Here is an 18,225-nt window from a genome sequence, read left to right as displayed (position 1 = left end):
GGGGGGGGCAAAATTGACGTATTGTGAACTCTTACCTATTTTATATACTGTAATCCATTTAAATTTCACGAGTCATCTTATTTTCGCATTGATACATTTATTTGCGAGTATTTATCGAGACACAATAAAACAAAGGAACAAATATAATTATATATACATTGCCATTCTATTACAGAAATTTGAAGAACGATCGCGAAAATAACTCGCAAACAAATATGTTTTACAGTGTACGTTCACACTGGCTCTCGATGAGGCCTGGGGTCGAAAACTACTTCAGGCTATCAGCCTCACCTTTTACTTGGGCGGGTTCAATGTCACTTTTCAAAAAATATATACAAATTAACAAAGTAAGTTCCTTTATATTGATATATGTATATTTTTTTATGTAGATTTCATATATTTATTAATTTCCCTCAGTTTATGATGTATTTTACGCAATGATATTAAAAGAGACAGATATATATGCTTCAGATGCTGTTCGTGGTAGCTGTAAATGATTATACAGGAAACCATTCCGACATTGCTGTTGATAATACTATCACCTGACTGTGTGTAATATAATGTACAATTATAGTGGAGGGTATTAAGTCCTGTATTTCTAGAAATAGTGCCAAATGCATTTTCGAAAACTATCGTTGAAGATTAACCATTATGATATGGTCATGAATGAAAACGTTATTCCCATTTAACTGTGTCAGCGAGTTGTAAACGAAACGTCAACATGTATTATTGCTTTCTTGACAGACATATAAAGAAATAAACATCAGTTTCCTGTTGAGCCCGTGACAGGAATAATTTATTTGTGTGCTGGAAATTAAATTAAATTTAGCCCCAAGAATGAAACCTTTATACCTTTGTGACACAGACAACATGTACAGTTGGGTTGACATATCCTATTTATAACAATATAGGTGTAAGGTCTGTTCGTGTTCCTCAGATACCTACAAACATGTGTGTGTGGTATATACATGTTTTACCTACAAGTGCGAGGCTTCGACAGGGCACGAGTCGTTAAATTTGTTTTCCTCGTTTTTATGTTTCTGTGTTGCGTATCAGGTCACGTTAATTTTCACAAACTTGTTTATTAACTACTTGACATTTTTAGACTTAGTCGAATGCTTAATATTGATACAACAGTGGCGGATCCAGAGACCTATCTGGGGTGTTTCCAAGTGGGGGAAAATTGAGGAAAATGGTGAAAATGCATGATTTTAAAGACAATTATCAGGGAGGGGGGTGTCTTAATAACCGAATTACTCGATAGTGAAGCGTACGTAAAATCACTCAATCAATCAATCAATACTTAAAAGAGTATTACAATGGATACTGGAGAACAATTCTGACGTCATCGATGCGCTATGCAGGGATGACTGAAACTGAAGACTCCCGTTTCCATATGGAGTCCCACATTAGTCTCCTCAAACCGTTTGATACCGTTTTCCCAAAACTACAAATGTATGTGTATGTGTAATGGCTACATGAATAGCGTATACGTACATACACAGCTGTTATAATTTAATAACATATCATTTGAATATTTATGAATTATGTAATATTCAACTGGTATCAGTAGAGCTAGCTGTTCGGTTTTTTTTCTATATGTCGATACTGCAAATAAGTATTTGTATTCTATAAAGTGACGCTGTGCTTCATAAACATGTGATATAGCTCATTGCAATCATACTACCGTAATCACAACCATAATTGTTCCGTTTGTCCAATCCCAGCTGAATTGTTGGCTTAAAAACAACAGAAGATAACCGAAATGTCAACTTGGACTAAAAATCGATGGAAGTACGGCAAAACATGAACCGAGGAAAAGCAAGCAGACCACTGAAAATTACAAGGCGAATAGGACCAGGTGGTCCGGAACGACAAGCGTCTTCTGCTTCATCGCCATTAACCGTTTATCAATCAGGGTCAAATCCGAGTTCATGTCGCGTCCTCAAAATTAGATGCGGGGCAGTGAAAAGCGATTTCACAGACTTGAGCAAATAACAGTGTTAATTAACCAATTCATAAACATCCTCTTTGTTTTTTAATTATATACCTGGTAGTTTGCATGGAAGGAATTTTATGGCCAACCTGTATGTTATGATAAATGAAATGATAAAGACAACAATAAAGCACCTACAACAGATCTAGAGTAAACGATTGAAGGGTCCGATATTGAGATTTCTTAGTCTTTGGTTGTTCTATGGAATGTCGCAGTTTGAAGATTGGCGTCATTTAATTCCGTCCTTCTCCTTTACGGGGTATTCAGCTCACATTGTATCAGTGGTTAGCTTTAGGTATATTCAGGATTGATTATCATAAATGTCGAATCAATTCCCGAATATCTTTATTATAATAAAATAAGAATTGAGTAGAAATCTAACCGTAATTGAAGTATTCAAACGGATTCCAACGCAGCCCGACTCGTTTGTGAAACAAAGATGTGAGCGCTCAACAATTGTCATCACATACTGAGTTTATTGGGGTTTTTTTAAACCCTCGTTTTCATTTTATTTCAATTAAAAAAACCTAAACTAGAAATTAACTTGAGTTTGATAAGCACGACAAATAGCAATTAGTCATGTAGGAAACTCCGGGTGACCGTTAATGGAGAGCCTCGTGTGAAATCTAGCGGGTTAGCGGGGTAAATGATGGAGTATGGATAATTATAAATGGCTTAAATGTAAACCGTCTGATCGGATAATGGTAATCAACTTGACCGGGTACGATTCCGTAGGAGAAGCCAGGTACGTGTGATAAATGCATTATACAGACTTCTATGATCCAATTGAACTTTTTTCTGAGTCACCCAAGTCTTAGGATAATTCTTTATAAGAGCTCTACAAGGGTTAATCAGATTAAAACAAAGATAAGTAACAATTAACAAGGTCGTTTTGATTGAGAAAATTCCAGAACGTAATGTCACACGCCCCCGGGTACAACATATCAAGCACTGCGGACCGGGGACTAAGTGGTCAAATGGAATCGGTCCTATGTGCTAATATAGTGTTATGTCATTATAAATGGGAGTGATCTTACCGTAACCATGTCTGTCCAGTGCGTAATGCACTCTCAAAATATCCCGGAGCTATTGATAATGGTTCGATACCAGCAATGTGATTGTTGGCGAGTTCATTATGTATATATAGTCAATAAGGCGATACTCATTTAAACTAGGTCAATTAAAGTGAAATAGTCCCTGAACGATAGTATTGACTTTGATACACACCATTAAGTTAGACTGACTTATATTCGGATTTTGTTTTGTTTATCATAAGTATATTACTGTTTATGTCATATTCATCTACAAAATAAACAAATAAACGTCTTATGAAGAACTTTTGAAGAGGCGAAAGATTTAAAAGATAATACTATAGAACGTCACAGCTGTCTTACATGATGGTTTTCGTTATGTCATTATATCACGTGGTTTTGATATTAGGTTAATATGTGCTCCTGTCAAAATATTATGTTCTGCAGTCATTATATCATACACTCTCATATTATGAGTGTTTTTGTCGTATCACGTGATTTTGTAATCATGTTTTTGTCATTATATTGCGTTTTTGTCATATCATCACGGAATTAGATTAGATATCTGAAGTCCGTGATATCTTGTTCATTTGTCATCATATGCTTTTCTCGTTATATTCAAAATATTATGTGTTGTCATCTGTTTTTTGTCGTTTATCTTCTCAAGTGTTTCTCGACATTTGTTTTTGTCTCTCTTGTATAGTTATAGATGTGTCTGAAAAATAAAATCCTTAGAATGAAAAATATACATCGTTGCCGTATAGACTTGTTACGTTCATAATGACCATGTTCCAGTCCTATTATGCAAATTTTGGTTTTATTAAAGGAAGTGAACCTGAACGTCAGTTGGTTGACACTGATATACGTTTGTGGTTGAGTAAATTGAAAATTACCTACCAAGTTTTGTTTCCCATCATCGGAGTTGAAGCATATTTCCATGTTTTAGTTGTCACTCCTTTACATGATCTGGGAGTATTACAGGGAGGGCTAGACGACAGAAGTATACGGGAGAGACAACAATGCATGCGAACTATAACTTAATTAAAGTGAAGACACGAGACTTTACAATCCTTTGGTTTGATCGTAGTCTTGTTTTGTCAGAGGAACTTAGAAAGATGGTCTCTTTCAGATTTGAAAATAGAAAATTAGATCGTGAATTTATTGGTGCACAAACAATGGTATACCTATATGCGATGTCGACACCAGTCTGATATATTAGTAGATCGCACGCAAGTATATATTTAAAAACTGTGATGTATTCAGACATATGAGCCGATAATTATCTGAGAGAATACTAGTCTCAATGATTTTTTTTTTTTTTTTTTTTTTTTTTTTTTAAAAANAAAAAGTCGAGTGGTGTCTCCACTTCTCCACTTTGTGTATCTCGAATGTGCGTGAGCCGACAAGCGAACCTGAATATCTCGTTCCATCTGCAAAAACAAAACAAAAACAAAAAAACGCGCAGGCTAAAATTTCCATAATATCTCCAAAATACAACAGAGAATTTTACTTGGAAACATGACACGTGCATGGCTTGTTGGAAAATAATACGTGCACGCGCATGTGGAAAGTGCCGTTAAAAAACCGACCTGGTAGGATTAATAATTATAAATACAAGAGTGTTGTATGACGTATACTCGTATAATAGTATGCACATTTGTTAGGGTTTACTTGACTTCTGAGTAATGGGAAAGTGAACGTGTGAACATTGCTTATAACATACAATAAGGCTGACGAACCAGTAAACCGGAAACTCCGATAAAGAAAAAGAAATGATTGAATTGATTTTTTTTCTATAAATTTAACTGGCTTTTATATTAAGTCGCTTTTCCATGAACATTAAATAGACACACACGACATCTGCTCTCAGCTAACAGTTACACATTTCAACCCCCCTTTGTATAGACGCTGACATGTTTCACTCCAAATATCGGATGATAAATTATTTCTCGGACGTCAGCTTGCTCTCGCTAAGGCTTCAGATATAATTCCTGATAAACGTATCGTCCCAGTGTTGAATGTATAAACGTAATACCACAACAAAGACTGGAGTATTTTCTTTACACAAAACTGCTGAAATCTCAGCAAGGTTCCGTGCTAGCGCCCCCGTTTTTGCTCCAATTGTTAAAAGTCATTAAATCGATAAAGTAATTGATTCCGGTTAACAAACAAAAGTTTTTTTCCTGTTATAATTGTCTTTGAGGAGTAGGTAATTGTGATCGATTCAAGGTTTAATTTGTTTGCATGTATGGAAGTGTGTACGCTGAGATCGACATCTATATAATTGGGATGATCTATTATGATAACAAGCAGTGTATACCAGTTTACCGCGGTAGAGCGGAGGTGTCCAATTCACATGGGTGACGTGTTGTTATAGACAGAAGTATTTACTTACCGTGAACTAAATATACACCCATGGGAATCCGTATATACTATAGCGTATGTGTCACGCATGTGTATATATGTTTAATATACACAAAGCGAGTATATATTTTGAACTGTAGCCATTTATTGTGATCCCATTTCAACTCCTACTCGCCGCCAAATCACTTAAGAATTACTTGCCAGTGACGGGTGAGACATCCTTATAAATACACCGGTTTTGTTTCAAACTGGCAGAATGGAATTTTATCTAGATACATATCTGGTCATATGTTTCAGAGTCTCCACTTAAACCTACCAACACACACAACTGCGGGTCATATTGAAATCTTGGAACACGAAGGGATGAAATAGACAGTTCTGACGCAGAGTGGAATTTCACAGTGAAGAATATCACATGTAACCAGTGGAATTTCATAGTGGTGTTTCGGTGCTGTTGAAATTGGATATTCCAAACTGAATTCTATCATGGACATTTAAGTGATAGAATTGTTGGTGAGAGGAACTGAAGACTGTTATCTTTTAACCTTTCTGACAACGTGACATTCAAAAAGTTCGTTCGGATACTTTTAAAGGATTATTTTTCGACAATAGTGCATAATTCGCCGACACGACAATTTGTGTGTGGCTATTTAAGGATAAGCTATTAGTATATCTTCAGGGTGTTTTCCCACCTTTTCCAGATACCGTTATTATATTTATAATCTCCGGATCGAAACAACTGCCTTTATAGTGCTGTCGGGAACGTCTGATCCAAGTACAGACCACATCCGAGGACAGATTTTCGCCGGAAGGAGCGTTTTTGGATTAAAAAGGAACCAGTATGGGTAAACACAGAAGAGAAATTACAAATTGTCTACAGGACCCATTACAATACAAGCTTTGTTCCCGCCATATCTGTGTGGAAGTTGATACGCCTTGTCGTAAGTATATTTTAAGTTTTCTTTCTCCCTTTTTTTGAATTCAATGAATACATATCTGTTATGTAGCTTTTATAACCAGATGAAGTTCAGGCAAATTTGTTTCTTTGCTTGGATTAATAAGCTTCGAAAGTTTGTGCCTAGATAGGATTTCGTCGTTCAGCTTAATACAATATTATCAACTCTTTAAACGTCACCATCCACTCAAATCTAAACTTTAGTGTACCAATAACAGACCATTGTGTATAAGCACATTATAACCTGAAGATAATTCAGTCAAAATTATGCAGACATTTCGAACATATCACGATGTTATTTGTAAATATAAAGTTAGTTTCCCATTCATCAAGCTGTCCAGACTTTCAGGAGAGTCGGCAGTACATGGGTAAACTTGTTACATACGGATGTAATTGCACTGTGATGATCGTTCACCCAGAAACCACCTTATTATAAACAATAATAATATACAAACGTATGTATTTCATTCAAAATGTTATCGCATCATTCAAGTACATAACTTAATTTACACAAACAGAACTATAATAATAGAAAGAAACAAATGCGAAAGCCATACCGAGCCCCCATCGACTTTTTGTGTAAAAATTAGAACGGCAATAACTTGTGTTCGACGTGTGATAGAGATGTTTAAGCTACGTTGTCATGCAAGACTATCATGTTATATCTCCTCCTGTGTGTCAAAATCAATTTCATTTTCCATTTTATTGATAAAATGGATATACGTATTGTGTTTTTGTATGTTTTCAAAATATTTATCAAAACACCAGGGGCACTGCTATAACGCAACATATTAAAACCAGTCTCAACCGAAAAGCAATGCATAAGTTCGGATCAGGTAGTTTATCTAAATACACAAGGTCGACGGACCTTGACCTAAATTTATGAAGCTAGAAGCAGCTTGTATTTGTGCAGGTTCCGCTTAATAAAGATATTTTACGTGTATTTCACTGTAAAGTGGGATCTTGTTTAATTTATGTCGGTTTGTAAAGGTTTTCGAATTAAGTGAGGTTTCGGTTTAGACAGGAAAATGATCATTGTATCTTGTATGTTTGTTTACTGCTACACCCTTGAAATTCCATGATGAACTATTCCAACAATTGAATTGGAAGAGTTCAAATGTGTCTCTAGGGGTGAATGAGTTAAGAAATTCACTTGTCTCATTGTCTAGCTTGATATCTAAATATAATAAAATATGTTAGAGGATATTATGGATTTTTGTAATCAGTCCCCTACCCGTTGCTCCCTGTCGCATCAAATATATCTACAAGATTGCCATATAAGTATCAGCTGTTACGAATACACGTCACACAGTAAGATTAAGATGCTATATCTCATACTGAGCAAAGTACTAACCAAACAAATCTGCCTCACAGGAATGTTCGACCACAATGAAGATTGATAACCGTATTTGATACCGGAAGCATATTAAAGTTGATCGGAAGTCAGTCAGACGGAATGTGTAAGATGTGATTCAGGTACAAGTTATTTACATTGATGTTTGTTTGTTTTCTGACCTGTCCTGCTTACCCCGGGCATGTCAGATATACGGTAAAATGCACAGGGACCTGGCATAAAGATTCAATGGCTGTAGAAGCATACGTTTGTAGTCTACCATTATGCAATGTAACTAGCCCCTGTGGCACCACATCGATGAAGACAATCACTATGAAAAATATAGACAATAACGTTAAACAATTTGTCCACAGGGACTTGGCGCGATCCGTTTTCTTAATGTTATTTTATGATCACCGCGGTCGATTTTAACACGAGTTTTCCCCTTTTTTGTATATTCAAATTGTATAGATTTAGTGCAAATTCCCGAGTTCCAGTTCCATTCTATTCAAACAGCATACTTACTTCGTATTTTTATGCTGTTATATATCAGTGACCTGTGCCTCTGTTACTTTCTTTCCAAAGCAGGCGTTTGATAGTTTCTATGATGCGTTCGTTTTAAACTCCTGTGTTGACTCTTTGATTTGAACTCGGTCCCAACCCAGTATTTTGTATTATGTTAACTCTTTGAAATTACAAACTTGATCATAGATATAAAAAATTCACTTTCATGATAATATATTTTGTCTTTGATAATATCTCCAGAATTTGACCTGTTGCCGTGCATTTTTTTGCAAAATTGTTTTACATGTAGCCGATCTCAGATGTTCTACACGCTAGCGAAACTCTACTGATGGCAGACATAGATTATTTGAAATGTTAACACACATGAAACTTAACCCGCTATCAAAAAACTTTAAAACTCTTTGTTAATTTAGAAGTTGTCCCTGTTAAGAATTTTGATAATGAGACTGAAAGTAAATTTCCGCTTTCGAGTTGATACGAAACATTTTATATAAATGTTGTAGATAGCTAGCGAATGTTTCTCGTTTTAATTACATTTAAATGCATTGTTCTTTGTAAATTAAAGGAGTCCTGTAGATATTTCCTCCAGCTCCACCCAGTGCAGCTGTTGAAACAGTAAGGATTTACCCCCTTACTCAGATAACGTCGTATTGTTAAGATATATTACACTTCTTGTGATTATTTTTCAAATGTGTAACCGTTTTCTGACATGAATGAGTTCATCACATTTTGACCCGTAGAGCGAGATTTTATCTGACGAGTGTTTTTAAATGAGTGTATCGCCTTCGGCTCGTGTCCGAGATATGTGTCAGTTTTAACTACAATTTTATCGCAATAGTTTAAAAAACGTAATGTACAGTCACTGCTGGACGTGTGGAAAACATGGACTGGGTTTATTATCCTATCCTGTTTATCACTTCGAATAGAAAAAGTCGTGTATATATTTCAACATAACTGATGAGTACATTGCCCCGTCAATCATAAGATAATGTCAAAAAGCTACCCCATAGGTCCATTAGTCCAATCTATTGCGCTGGTTTATGGGCTCATGAGTTTACTTGATACATTTCATGGGTTCATGAACTCATTTTATGGATTCATACATTATCAATTCATTTCATTTGATCATAGGTTTATAATTTCACTCAGTGAGTTCACAGATTTTCTCAACACGTTACACAAGTTCTTGAATAAATAAACACGGGATTAATGGATAAGTGTATGAATTCATTCATCTTAGTTTACTTCATGACGTCATCAATTTTATCGCTTTTGCCGCGAGTATCGAACTGTATAACATTTCCGTGTTCAAAATGTGTTGTAATTGTCAGTGTGTCAACAACACGGTTAATATGACGTTTTTAACTTAAGGCAATACGTTGCGCTGCTATATATGCATCTCCTTTCGAAAAAGAGTTCGTATAAATGTCTATATGTAGTGTCACAATACATGTACATGATCTGAAGATAATCTTCTCATAAATCATGCATACGTATATACATAATATATATTCGTATGTGTGTTCTTTTATAGCTTTGCGGTATATTTGTCTGTACATCTCCGACATATTAAATGATGAGGTCAGAGTGACTAGCGATATATCATATACATGTACCAATGTTTGAAGCACTTTCTCATGATTAGACGCAACAATGGACGGTTTATCATTACTTGATTAATTATACAAAATTCAAAGCATTTGTCTTATTAGCATTATTTTAAATTGATTAGAATAACTGGTAATGCTAATTAAGTATTGAAGTGTTTAACATTTCCGTGTGTACAGAACTGTCATTGTAACTATGAGATAGGTTTAATAAGATTTCATTGACTTAAGGCTGTATGCTTCGTTACTATAATTTATGTATCTCCTTTCTAAAAGAGTTCAAATAGATATCGATAAAGTATTTTTTATCATTAAGGACTTTCTAAAACTTATTTGTTGTATACTAAAAAGACACACAAGAATGAATACACTAAAACTCGGATTTTTTCAAATCATTCAAGGGAAAAGTTTGTAAAGGCGATAACTATATAAAATTACTGTGCATAGTAGGATACATCCTAAACGCGACACATTTAGCCTATTTAATTTCAGGAGAAGATGCGTTTTAACAGTTTTTATCTGATAATCATCATTTCATTTTAAGGGGATTTCTGTTTTAAAAGCTAAACAGTAGTTTTACGAGGGGAGGTAACTCTGTTGTGTGAACTGTATCAAATCCTTAAATGTATTTAATAATTTGAAATTTTATAATAACTTTTATCTTAAATGTGTATGAACCACTGACCTAGGGAAGCTTTATATATGTACACATTGGCCTAGGTATTGGAGTCAAAAGATACTCGGGCTGTCGTTTTCTCTGTTCACCCACACGAATAACGTCACCTGCACGATAGAGTCACTGAATATGTTGACCTTTGCTATCGGATCAACAGTTTCATTCGGTCGCGAAACACATTTACATTATATTTATGACAATGTTATTACACTTTCAAAGGTTGAGATATGATAATGGCAAAGATTCACGTTTCATAATTATGACAGGTCATCATAACATATTTCACACATAGTTAGATGATTATCTTTCTGAAACGTCGTCTTAAAGAAATTCGAAAAGATATCTATCATTTTTATGACGGCTTCAATTGCTGAATATATAAGAAATAAATGTGTCAGATACATACCATCCTTTTTTAAAAGTAGGACAAGAAATTCTTACATTTTTTATTTGATTATAATCTACGATTGTTCAAGGGAAGGGAAAATTGAGGTATATCCATGAGTTTGAGTAGGAACAGGTTTAATACCGGAACGATATCTATGTATTATAACAGGCGATTACTTATACCGTTGACGATCTTTCTTTGTCCCGTAAATTACACATGTAAGTCCTTTTGATGCGGGAGACGTTTATAAATGACGTGTCGGACGCGACATGCTCATGTCTGCGGAACCGAGGTGTGCTTAGCCCAGTTAGCTTCTACACATATCTACAAACAAATCTTTGCAAAATCGACTTAAAAATAAAATAAAAAATCAAGAGAACATATGATTTCCGCTGATACTTTGTATAATAAGAAATTAATAGGCTACACGATAAGTATGTAATCAATCAAACTTTGAAAAGTTGTCTGAACTTGAGTACGGACATATATCTGAAGAAGATACCGGAATTTCAACATTTGTTTATTTAAAATTTTACATTTCCTCATTAAGCTTACATATCTCTGAGTAAGTACCAGCGTGACCTAGAAATTGTCAGGTGTAAACATACAGGTTAGATATCTAGGTCAGGCTACCGTGTGGTCCAGAAAAACGTTTAGGCGTCAGATCAGGTAAGAATAGAGCTTACAGTCATATTTAAATGTAATTAAAACTGAAAAAATAATTCAAAAATGTATATTACTTGCTACGTTCTCTTGTGTTATGGTAGCATATTAATTGTTAAGGGCATACGCTAACTATCAATAACTTCTTTTCAGAAGAGTTCACCTTACGAGGGCGAGTTATCATGTTGGCCCACTAGGTCACCGGTATTAGTAGAATGAATATTCTGTGATAAGTTTTAAAATTGATTCCCACGAGTGCTGTGATGTGTATAAGTCCATGACTGTAGTAGAACTTCACTTTTGTGTAAACATTTGACAGGCAAACATATAAGTCGTTACTAGTGCGGCAGACACACATGTACCGTATGGTCTGACATGTCACACATCAAAACTAGTGAAGACAACGGCGTAAGGAATGGTTACGTTAAAGATATACTTAATAATGTTTACTATGTTTGACTACACACAGGGGGCCGAGAATTCGGACATAGAGTATGTCCTGACGTGGAAGGATTACTATTAGTCGTTTTAGGGGTTTAGTTTATGACAGCATCCTACAAAATTCTCCCCCTTTTGACGGGTTACAGAGTCTCTATCTAACCTCTCTAAAACGCCTTATTATATTCCTTATTCATCAGGAGAGGTCACACAAGCGCATTGTGTCTTGATTCCCAGACCCCTGTGCGACCATTTTGTCAGGCCCCTGTGTTGCAATACATGGAAACTGAAACATCTCAGTTGATACAAATTAAACGTGCGTCGTTTTATGTTACAGCATGTCTCACAGACGAATACCAGTGTTCGGACGGTACCTGTATACCTCATATGTTCCTTTGTGACGGACGGAAGGACTGCCTAGACGGACGAGACGAAGGTCGCTGTGTCGGTACGTACATGTCACCTGCTTATTGAAAAAGTAACAATTAGGTAATTAGGTTTGGGACAGTCTCATGAAAATGTTTTACATTTCAGCTTTGCAGTAACCAAATACGACACAGCTGTCTTAGCATATGATAGTACATTGTACATGATGTTTGGTTCAATATTTAAAAGGAATTTGATAAAGACAGCGACGTTAGTTTTTCAAAAAGGCGCAGAGTAATCTATTTTCGGTATACTTATAAGGATTAAATATCCATTATCATTATTATAGCATCTACACGTAAAAGGCTAAACGCCCATTTAAATGTTAAAGCTAACAAAGCTTTTCACAGGTGATATTGGATGTTAAGAACCGCAAGCGACTGAACATTGAAAATGTCATTGATGGTTCTTAATATGCGATATGTAAGCTTAAATGACGATGTTAAGAACAACAATCGACTAGACATAAGGAGATGCTTTGGTGTAGAAAATACGATATTTGAAAGTTCGTTGGTGGTTCTTAACATGCGATTGTCAGCTTTAATGACCAAGGTTTAATACTATAATCTGTTGTGAAAGGGCATGAGTAAGACTTTAATATTGATTTCTAGTGCTCACGCGTCAGCGCACGGCTTATTTGATGAGTAAGCTGCACGGTGCACACACGATATCGGTTACACGTGTCGCCCGAGTTGTGACTGTTCACTAGAAAGCTTTATTGTACACACACGGTAGTAGTCCACATCGGCAGCAGTTTGTGGGATATTCGATAGAAACCTGGATATAGTTTGATTTTGCATTAAACATTTCATGTGAAGAGGTACATAAAACATATATATATATTTAGTGCAGACACTTAAGGTAGGAACTGATTTAGCTAATCATTCTGTATTTGTATTTTTTTTTAAATCAGAAATGTTGATTTTACTTTAAATTGTACCATAATTTATTGTTAATTTCTTTGATCGTTTAGTTTAATATTGCTTTACTTACATGCCCTATGATTTATATTCCAGTCGAGACCATAGACACCAGCGCTATATCAATGTCCCTTACCCTCGGAATCATCGCTGGATGCATCTTCCTCCTCAGTATCATCGGTCTCGTCGTCTTGTTTTTTATTTGGCAACGAAATAGGCGACGCAATATTTCGAACTCTGGTAAGTAGCAAAACGATATGTTAAAACTCATTGGTCTACTGAGAATTGTTCAGGCCTCGACTTGGCCTGCTGAAAATTAGTGATAAGAATTTGTCAGTAATCGCCTTGACCTACTAAGAAACATTAAGAACTAATGGAGTTTGTTTGGACTCGCCTTGACCTGCTAGATGTTTGTAAGGGCTCAGCTTGGTCTACTAGGAGTTTTGTTTGGACTCCCATTGGTCTGATGAAGGCTGCTAAGAGTTTTGATTGGACTCCCCTTGGTCTGATGAAGGCTGCTAGGAGTTTGGTTGGACTCCCATTGGTCTGATGAAGGCTGATAGGAGTTTTGTTTGGGCTCCCATTGGTCTGATGAAGGCTGCTAGGCGTTTAGTTTGGGCTCCCATTGGTCTGATGAAGGCTGCTAGGCGTTTTGTTTGGGCTCCCATTGGTCTTATGAAGGCTGCTAGGAGTTTTGTTTGGGCTCCCATTGGTCTGTTGAAGGCTGCTAGGAGTTTTGTTTGGACTCCCATTGGTCTGATGAAGGCTGCTAGGGGTTTTGTTTGGCCTCCCATTGGTCTGATGAAGGCTGCTAGGAGTTTTGTGTGGGCTCCCATTGGTCTGATGAAGGCTGCTAGGAGTTTTGTTTAGACTCCCATTGGTCTGATGAAGGCTGCTAGGAGTCCCCCTTGGACTCCCATTGGTCTGATGAAGGCTGCTATGAGTTTTGTTTGGACTCCCATTGGTCTGATGAAGGCTGCTATGAGTTTTGTTTGAATTCCCATTGGTCTGATGAAGGCTGCTAGGAGTTTTGCTTGGGCTCCCCTTGGTCTGATGAAGGCTGCTAGGAGTTTTGTTTAGACTCTCATTGGTCTGATGAAGGCTGATAGGAGTTTTGTTTGGGCTCCCATTGGTCTGATGAAGGCTGCTAGGCGTTTAGTTTGGGCTCCCATTGGTCTGATGAAGGCTGCTAGGGGTTTTGTTTGGCCTCCCATTGGTCTGATGAAGGCTGCTAGGAGTTTTGTGTGGGCTCCCATTGGTCTGATGAAGGCTGCTAGGAGTTTTGTTTGGACTCCCATTGGTCTGATGAAGGCTGCTAGGAGTTTTGTTTAGACTCCCATTGGTCTGATGACGGCTTCTAGGAGTTTTGTTTAGACTCCCATTGGTCTGATGAAGGCTGTTAGAAGTTAGTCAGAACTCACCTTGGCTTGCTGAAAGTATTAAAGAACTCATTTTGGCCCGCTAGGAATCGCCTTGGCCTGTTAGAAGTTTTTAGGACTCGTTTTGAAAAGCTGCTAGACGTTTGCTTAACTATATCCTCTGTGAAAAAGGGATGTTTTCTTTCTTTTTAACTTAAATTGAATGCTGGTAATACATAATACAATGTATAACGAGTCCATATCTAGCATAACACTCGGTCATTAAGATTTCACCCAAATATTTGTTTATTCGTATATAATTATGATTAACCTGTTATTTTCTATTATTTAAAATAATTTCAAACAAATCCTCGAGATTACGTTAAAAGCACGACAACGCAAACAAGTGTAGACGAATAACCTGGAGTTGTCGTACATTCATATGTAAACGTTAGCATAAGGAACGAGAACTCTGGTAGAGACTGTATAATATATGATCTTTAGAAAGTTATACTTTTGCTTCATGAAACGTTCGAAAAATGCATTGAAATACAGTAATGTAGGCGAAAATACATTGACTGAAATTAAAGGAGATTACTTTTATTCAATTCTGTTTTTACAGGTAATGAGCCATTGAAACCAGAATCCAACTATACAGATGTGACGTCACACCACATGTGTCTTCACCATGACAACCACCCTTTAATGCCAACTAAGGACAGTGTACATCCTCTGATTACTCAGGAGGAGCAAATGGTTGTAAAAGGGGAAAAAGAAAAAACTTATTCGAAAACCGAAAACGGAAATCTAACGTCGATCATGCGTCGGAGCATGCTTCTGTACCAACCTTTCGAGCAGCAGAGTAGCTATAATATGTTTTCTTCACTGGATATAGACTTTGGGGAGGAGCTTCTGTGTACATCGACCCCTAAACAGGGGAAAAGGGGACAACTTCGACCAATCATAACGCTCGACACATCGCCAATAAAGGACACGTCAAAAGGGGACTTGTCCAAGGCACTTAATCTCTCCATGTTCTCTTCTATAACGTGATTTGTGGTCCCTCACTCAAATGTGTCCGTCTCACCCGGACCACGGTATGTCTCCTATCCGTTACGTGATGTGACTTTGGTGTGCATGCAGTCTATCATTCGCTAATGATGTCACAGACGACGCTACCAATGATCTTACAGTGCCGTAAGATCTATTATGAACCAGGTTAATTCTTGCTACTAATTCCTCTTTGTTCAACTTTGTTTAAAACGCATTGCCAAGCAAGGTGTCCATATGCAACCTAGTCATAAAAAGCATTTACAAACCGCCCAATGTGATCAGATCGAGCATGTGTGTTCCTATTTGAAGTTCAACTTCCAAAGGTCTCCAATATTTTCGAAAAGAATTTCGTATGACTGACATTCAGCATTAGTTGTTTGTCTGCCAAATTGACCACTAACTATGATATGGAAGTGCACCAATCGGAAGACACCTTGAGTTCCATTGGCATTCTTTAAGATCGAAATACACTCCGAGTGGATAGTCTGACGGTACCAATAGATGTAAGTTTATTGGTGAACACACGCAGTCAAAGAGTGGTTTGTGGGGCGCTTAATGTGGAAAATCAAAGGATGTATAACAAATACAAGTACATATTAAAGATGTGCAAGACTTGAGACAATATTGTGCCAGACTATTGTGCTTAAATCTGTGCATGGAAAGGCCGACGAGTACAAAGTTATGTTGAAGACATGGAAGCCAGCCTGTGTGTTATACGATATTTCCTTGTCACAAGTGTAATAGTCTCTGTGACGTTGTTGATACATAGACACTGGAAACAGAGTTATTTCGCGAGGTTTTACATTTAAGCGGTTTATTTGCGAGGAGTGTTGATTACAAGCTCGTTATTTTTTAACCTTAGTACATTTGTAATAATTGGTGAATAACTTTATTATATATCTGTCGCAAATTCACATATTCAGGAGTTGTTTTTGCAAGAATCTATAAATGCTCGCTAAAATGATCCGATTTGCAGTATTATTTTCTTCTATGGCGATGTCATCAATATGTAATTACGTGTTACTAGTAACAAGCAGGAGGTAGATAATCACATTTTCTTTATTTTTGCCGTTTTAGACACAGAAAGTATTTCTTTATAAAAAACGCTACCAAATTTGAAAACCCCTCGGGTGGAATTTCCCTATCCTACACCCCTGAGCATGAAAGAGTCTTATAATCTTTTGTGGACCACATATCGAAGAAAAAATACTTTAATGAGACGACAGATGAAAATTTATCGTTACGGCCCTGGATCAGCAGATTGTAGTATTTGTACGATACTGGTGAAGCAGAAACATCGATTATGTCAGCTTATTAAACATGAATATTACGTATGAAACGTTCACAGAGACTACAATTGTCACTATAGGATGTCATACAATATGGTCTAGGATGATAAGATTGAGTATAATATGTAGTGAAGGTGTTACCGCTAGTGGTGACACCTGGTGTACGTTGTTACTGCGAGTGCTGCCACCTGACGGACACTGTTATAAATGTAATTGTAACATGATCATATACAGCTGGATACTGTACAATACTCACTTAACGGCAACTGGTATTGCCAAGTTATATTTCAATTTTAGATATAAAATCAATTAAATTATTTTACATTGAACGATTTTCTCTTTCTCTTCTTTTTTTTTTTTATCTGCTTTCAATTTATTTGAGAAATAGAACAGGTCATGATAAAAAAAACAATTTCTGAAACAAAAGGTCGGACTTAAGTTTTTCTGAAAGTAACTCTATGGCATAAATTCACTGTTGCCGAAGGAAAAATCAGACGGGTGACCCTGTTTCTTAATTCAATACGATTTTTCCAGATTTCAAATGAACTTTAAAAACTAAACATTTTCGTTGCAGTAAAAATTTTAGCCTACCATTTGATTATGGTGGGCTATTCAAATCACCCTTTGTCCGTGATCCGTCCTTAAACAATTTTTGTTAGCGCCATTTCTCAGAAAGTGCTGGAGGGATCTTTCTCAAATTTCACAAGGCTGTTGTCCATGGTACATACTTAAAAGTATATCAGATCAAAATACCAAGAAAGCCGATAGGCGGTCATCCTGATATTTGCCGAGTTAAAGTTTGTTGGCGCTATATTTCAGAAAGTACTGGAGGGGTCTTTACAAATTTTACATGTGGTCCCTGTATATGTAAAATCGCTTTTGGTGACTTATCGGAACAACAGGATGCTCACCTGACCAGACGGTTATCTTGAATGTTGACTGTTCAATTTTGATATCGCAATTTCTCAAGTCGCACTTGACATAAATAATGTATCCTTATCAAAATTCATTTGTTGATTTGTATATGTCCTAAGTTGAGCATCATGGAGACACGGTCTTGAATGACCTTAGCTGATAGGACATGACATGATATATAACCAAACGAACTGTTTCATTTTGAGGCTGGTGAGGGGAAAAAATAAAACAAGGCAGCCATCTTGGATTTCGACCGTTTCAGTTTGTTATCACTTCCCCCCCCCCTCC

At 36.5% G+C, this 18,225-nt stretch overlaps 1 protein-coding gene across 1 annotated transcript in view; it reads left to right on the top strand.

Moving 5' to 3' along the window:
- The window catches only part of LOC110466823 (low-density lipoprotein receptor class A domain-containing protein 3-like), a 17,685-nt gene extending 832 nt beyond the window's left edge, over window positions 1-16,853 (top strand). The window contains exons 2-5 of the mRNA XM_021523588.1: window positions 5,689-6,332; window positions 12,314-12,424; window positions 13,419-13,562; window positions 15,303-16,853. Of these exons, the coding sequence (XP_021379263.1) occupies window positions 6,233-6,332; window positions 12,314-12,424; window positions 13,419-13,562; window positions 15,303-15,733 (786 nt within the window). The 5' untranslated portion in view covers window positions 5,689-6,232 and the 3' untranslated portion in view covers window positions 15,734-16,853. The remainder of the gene's footprint in view (window positions 1-5,688; window positions 6,333-12,313; window positions 12,425-13,418; window positions 13,563-15,302) is intronic.
- The last annotated feature ends 1,372 nt before the right edge of the window (window positions 16,854-18,225 follow it).

The sequence above is a fragment of the Mizuhopecten yessoensis genome, unplaced genomic scaffold (assembly GCF_002113885.1).
Source record: "Mizuhopecten yessoensis strain PY_sf001 unplaced genomic scaffold, ASM211388v2 scaffold11145, whole genome shotgun sequence".
NCBI lineage: Eukaryota > Metazoa > Mollusca > Bivalvia > Pectinida > Pectinidae > Mizuhopecten > Mizuhopecten yessoensis.
This window is presented reverse-complemented; position numbering and strand designations above follow the sequence as displayed.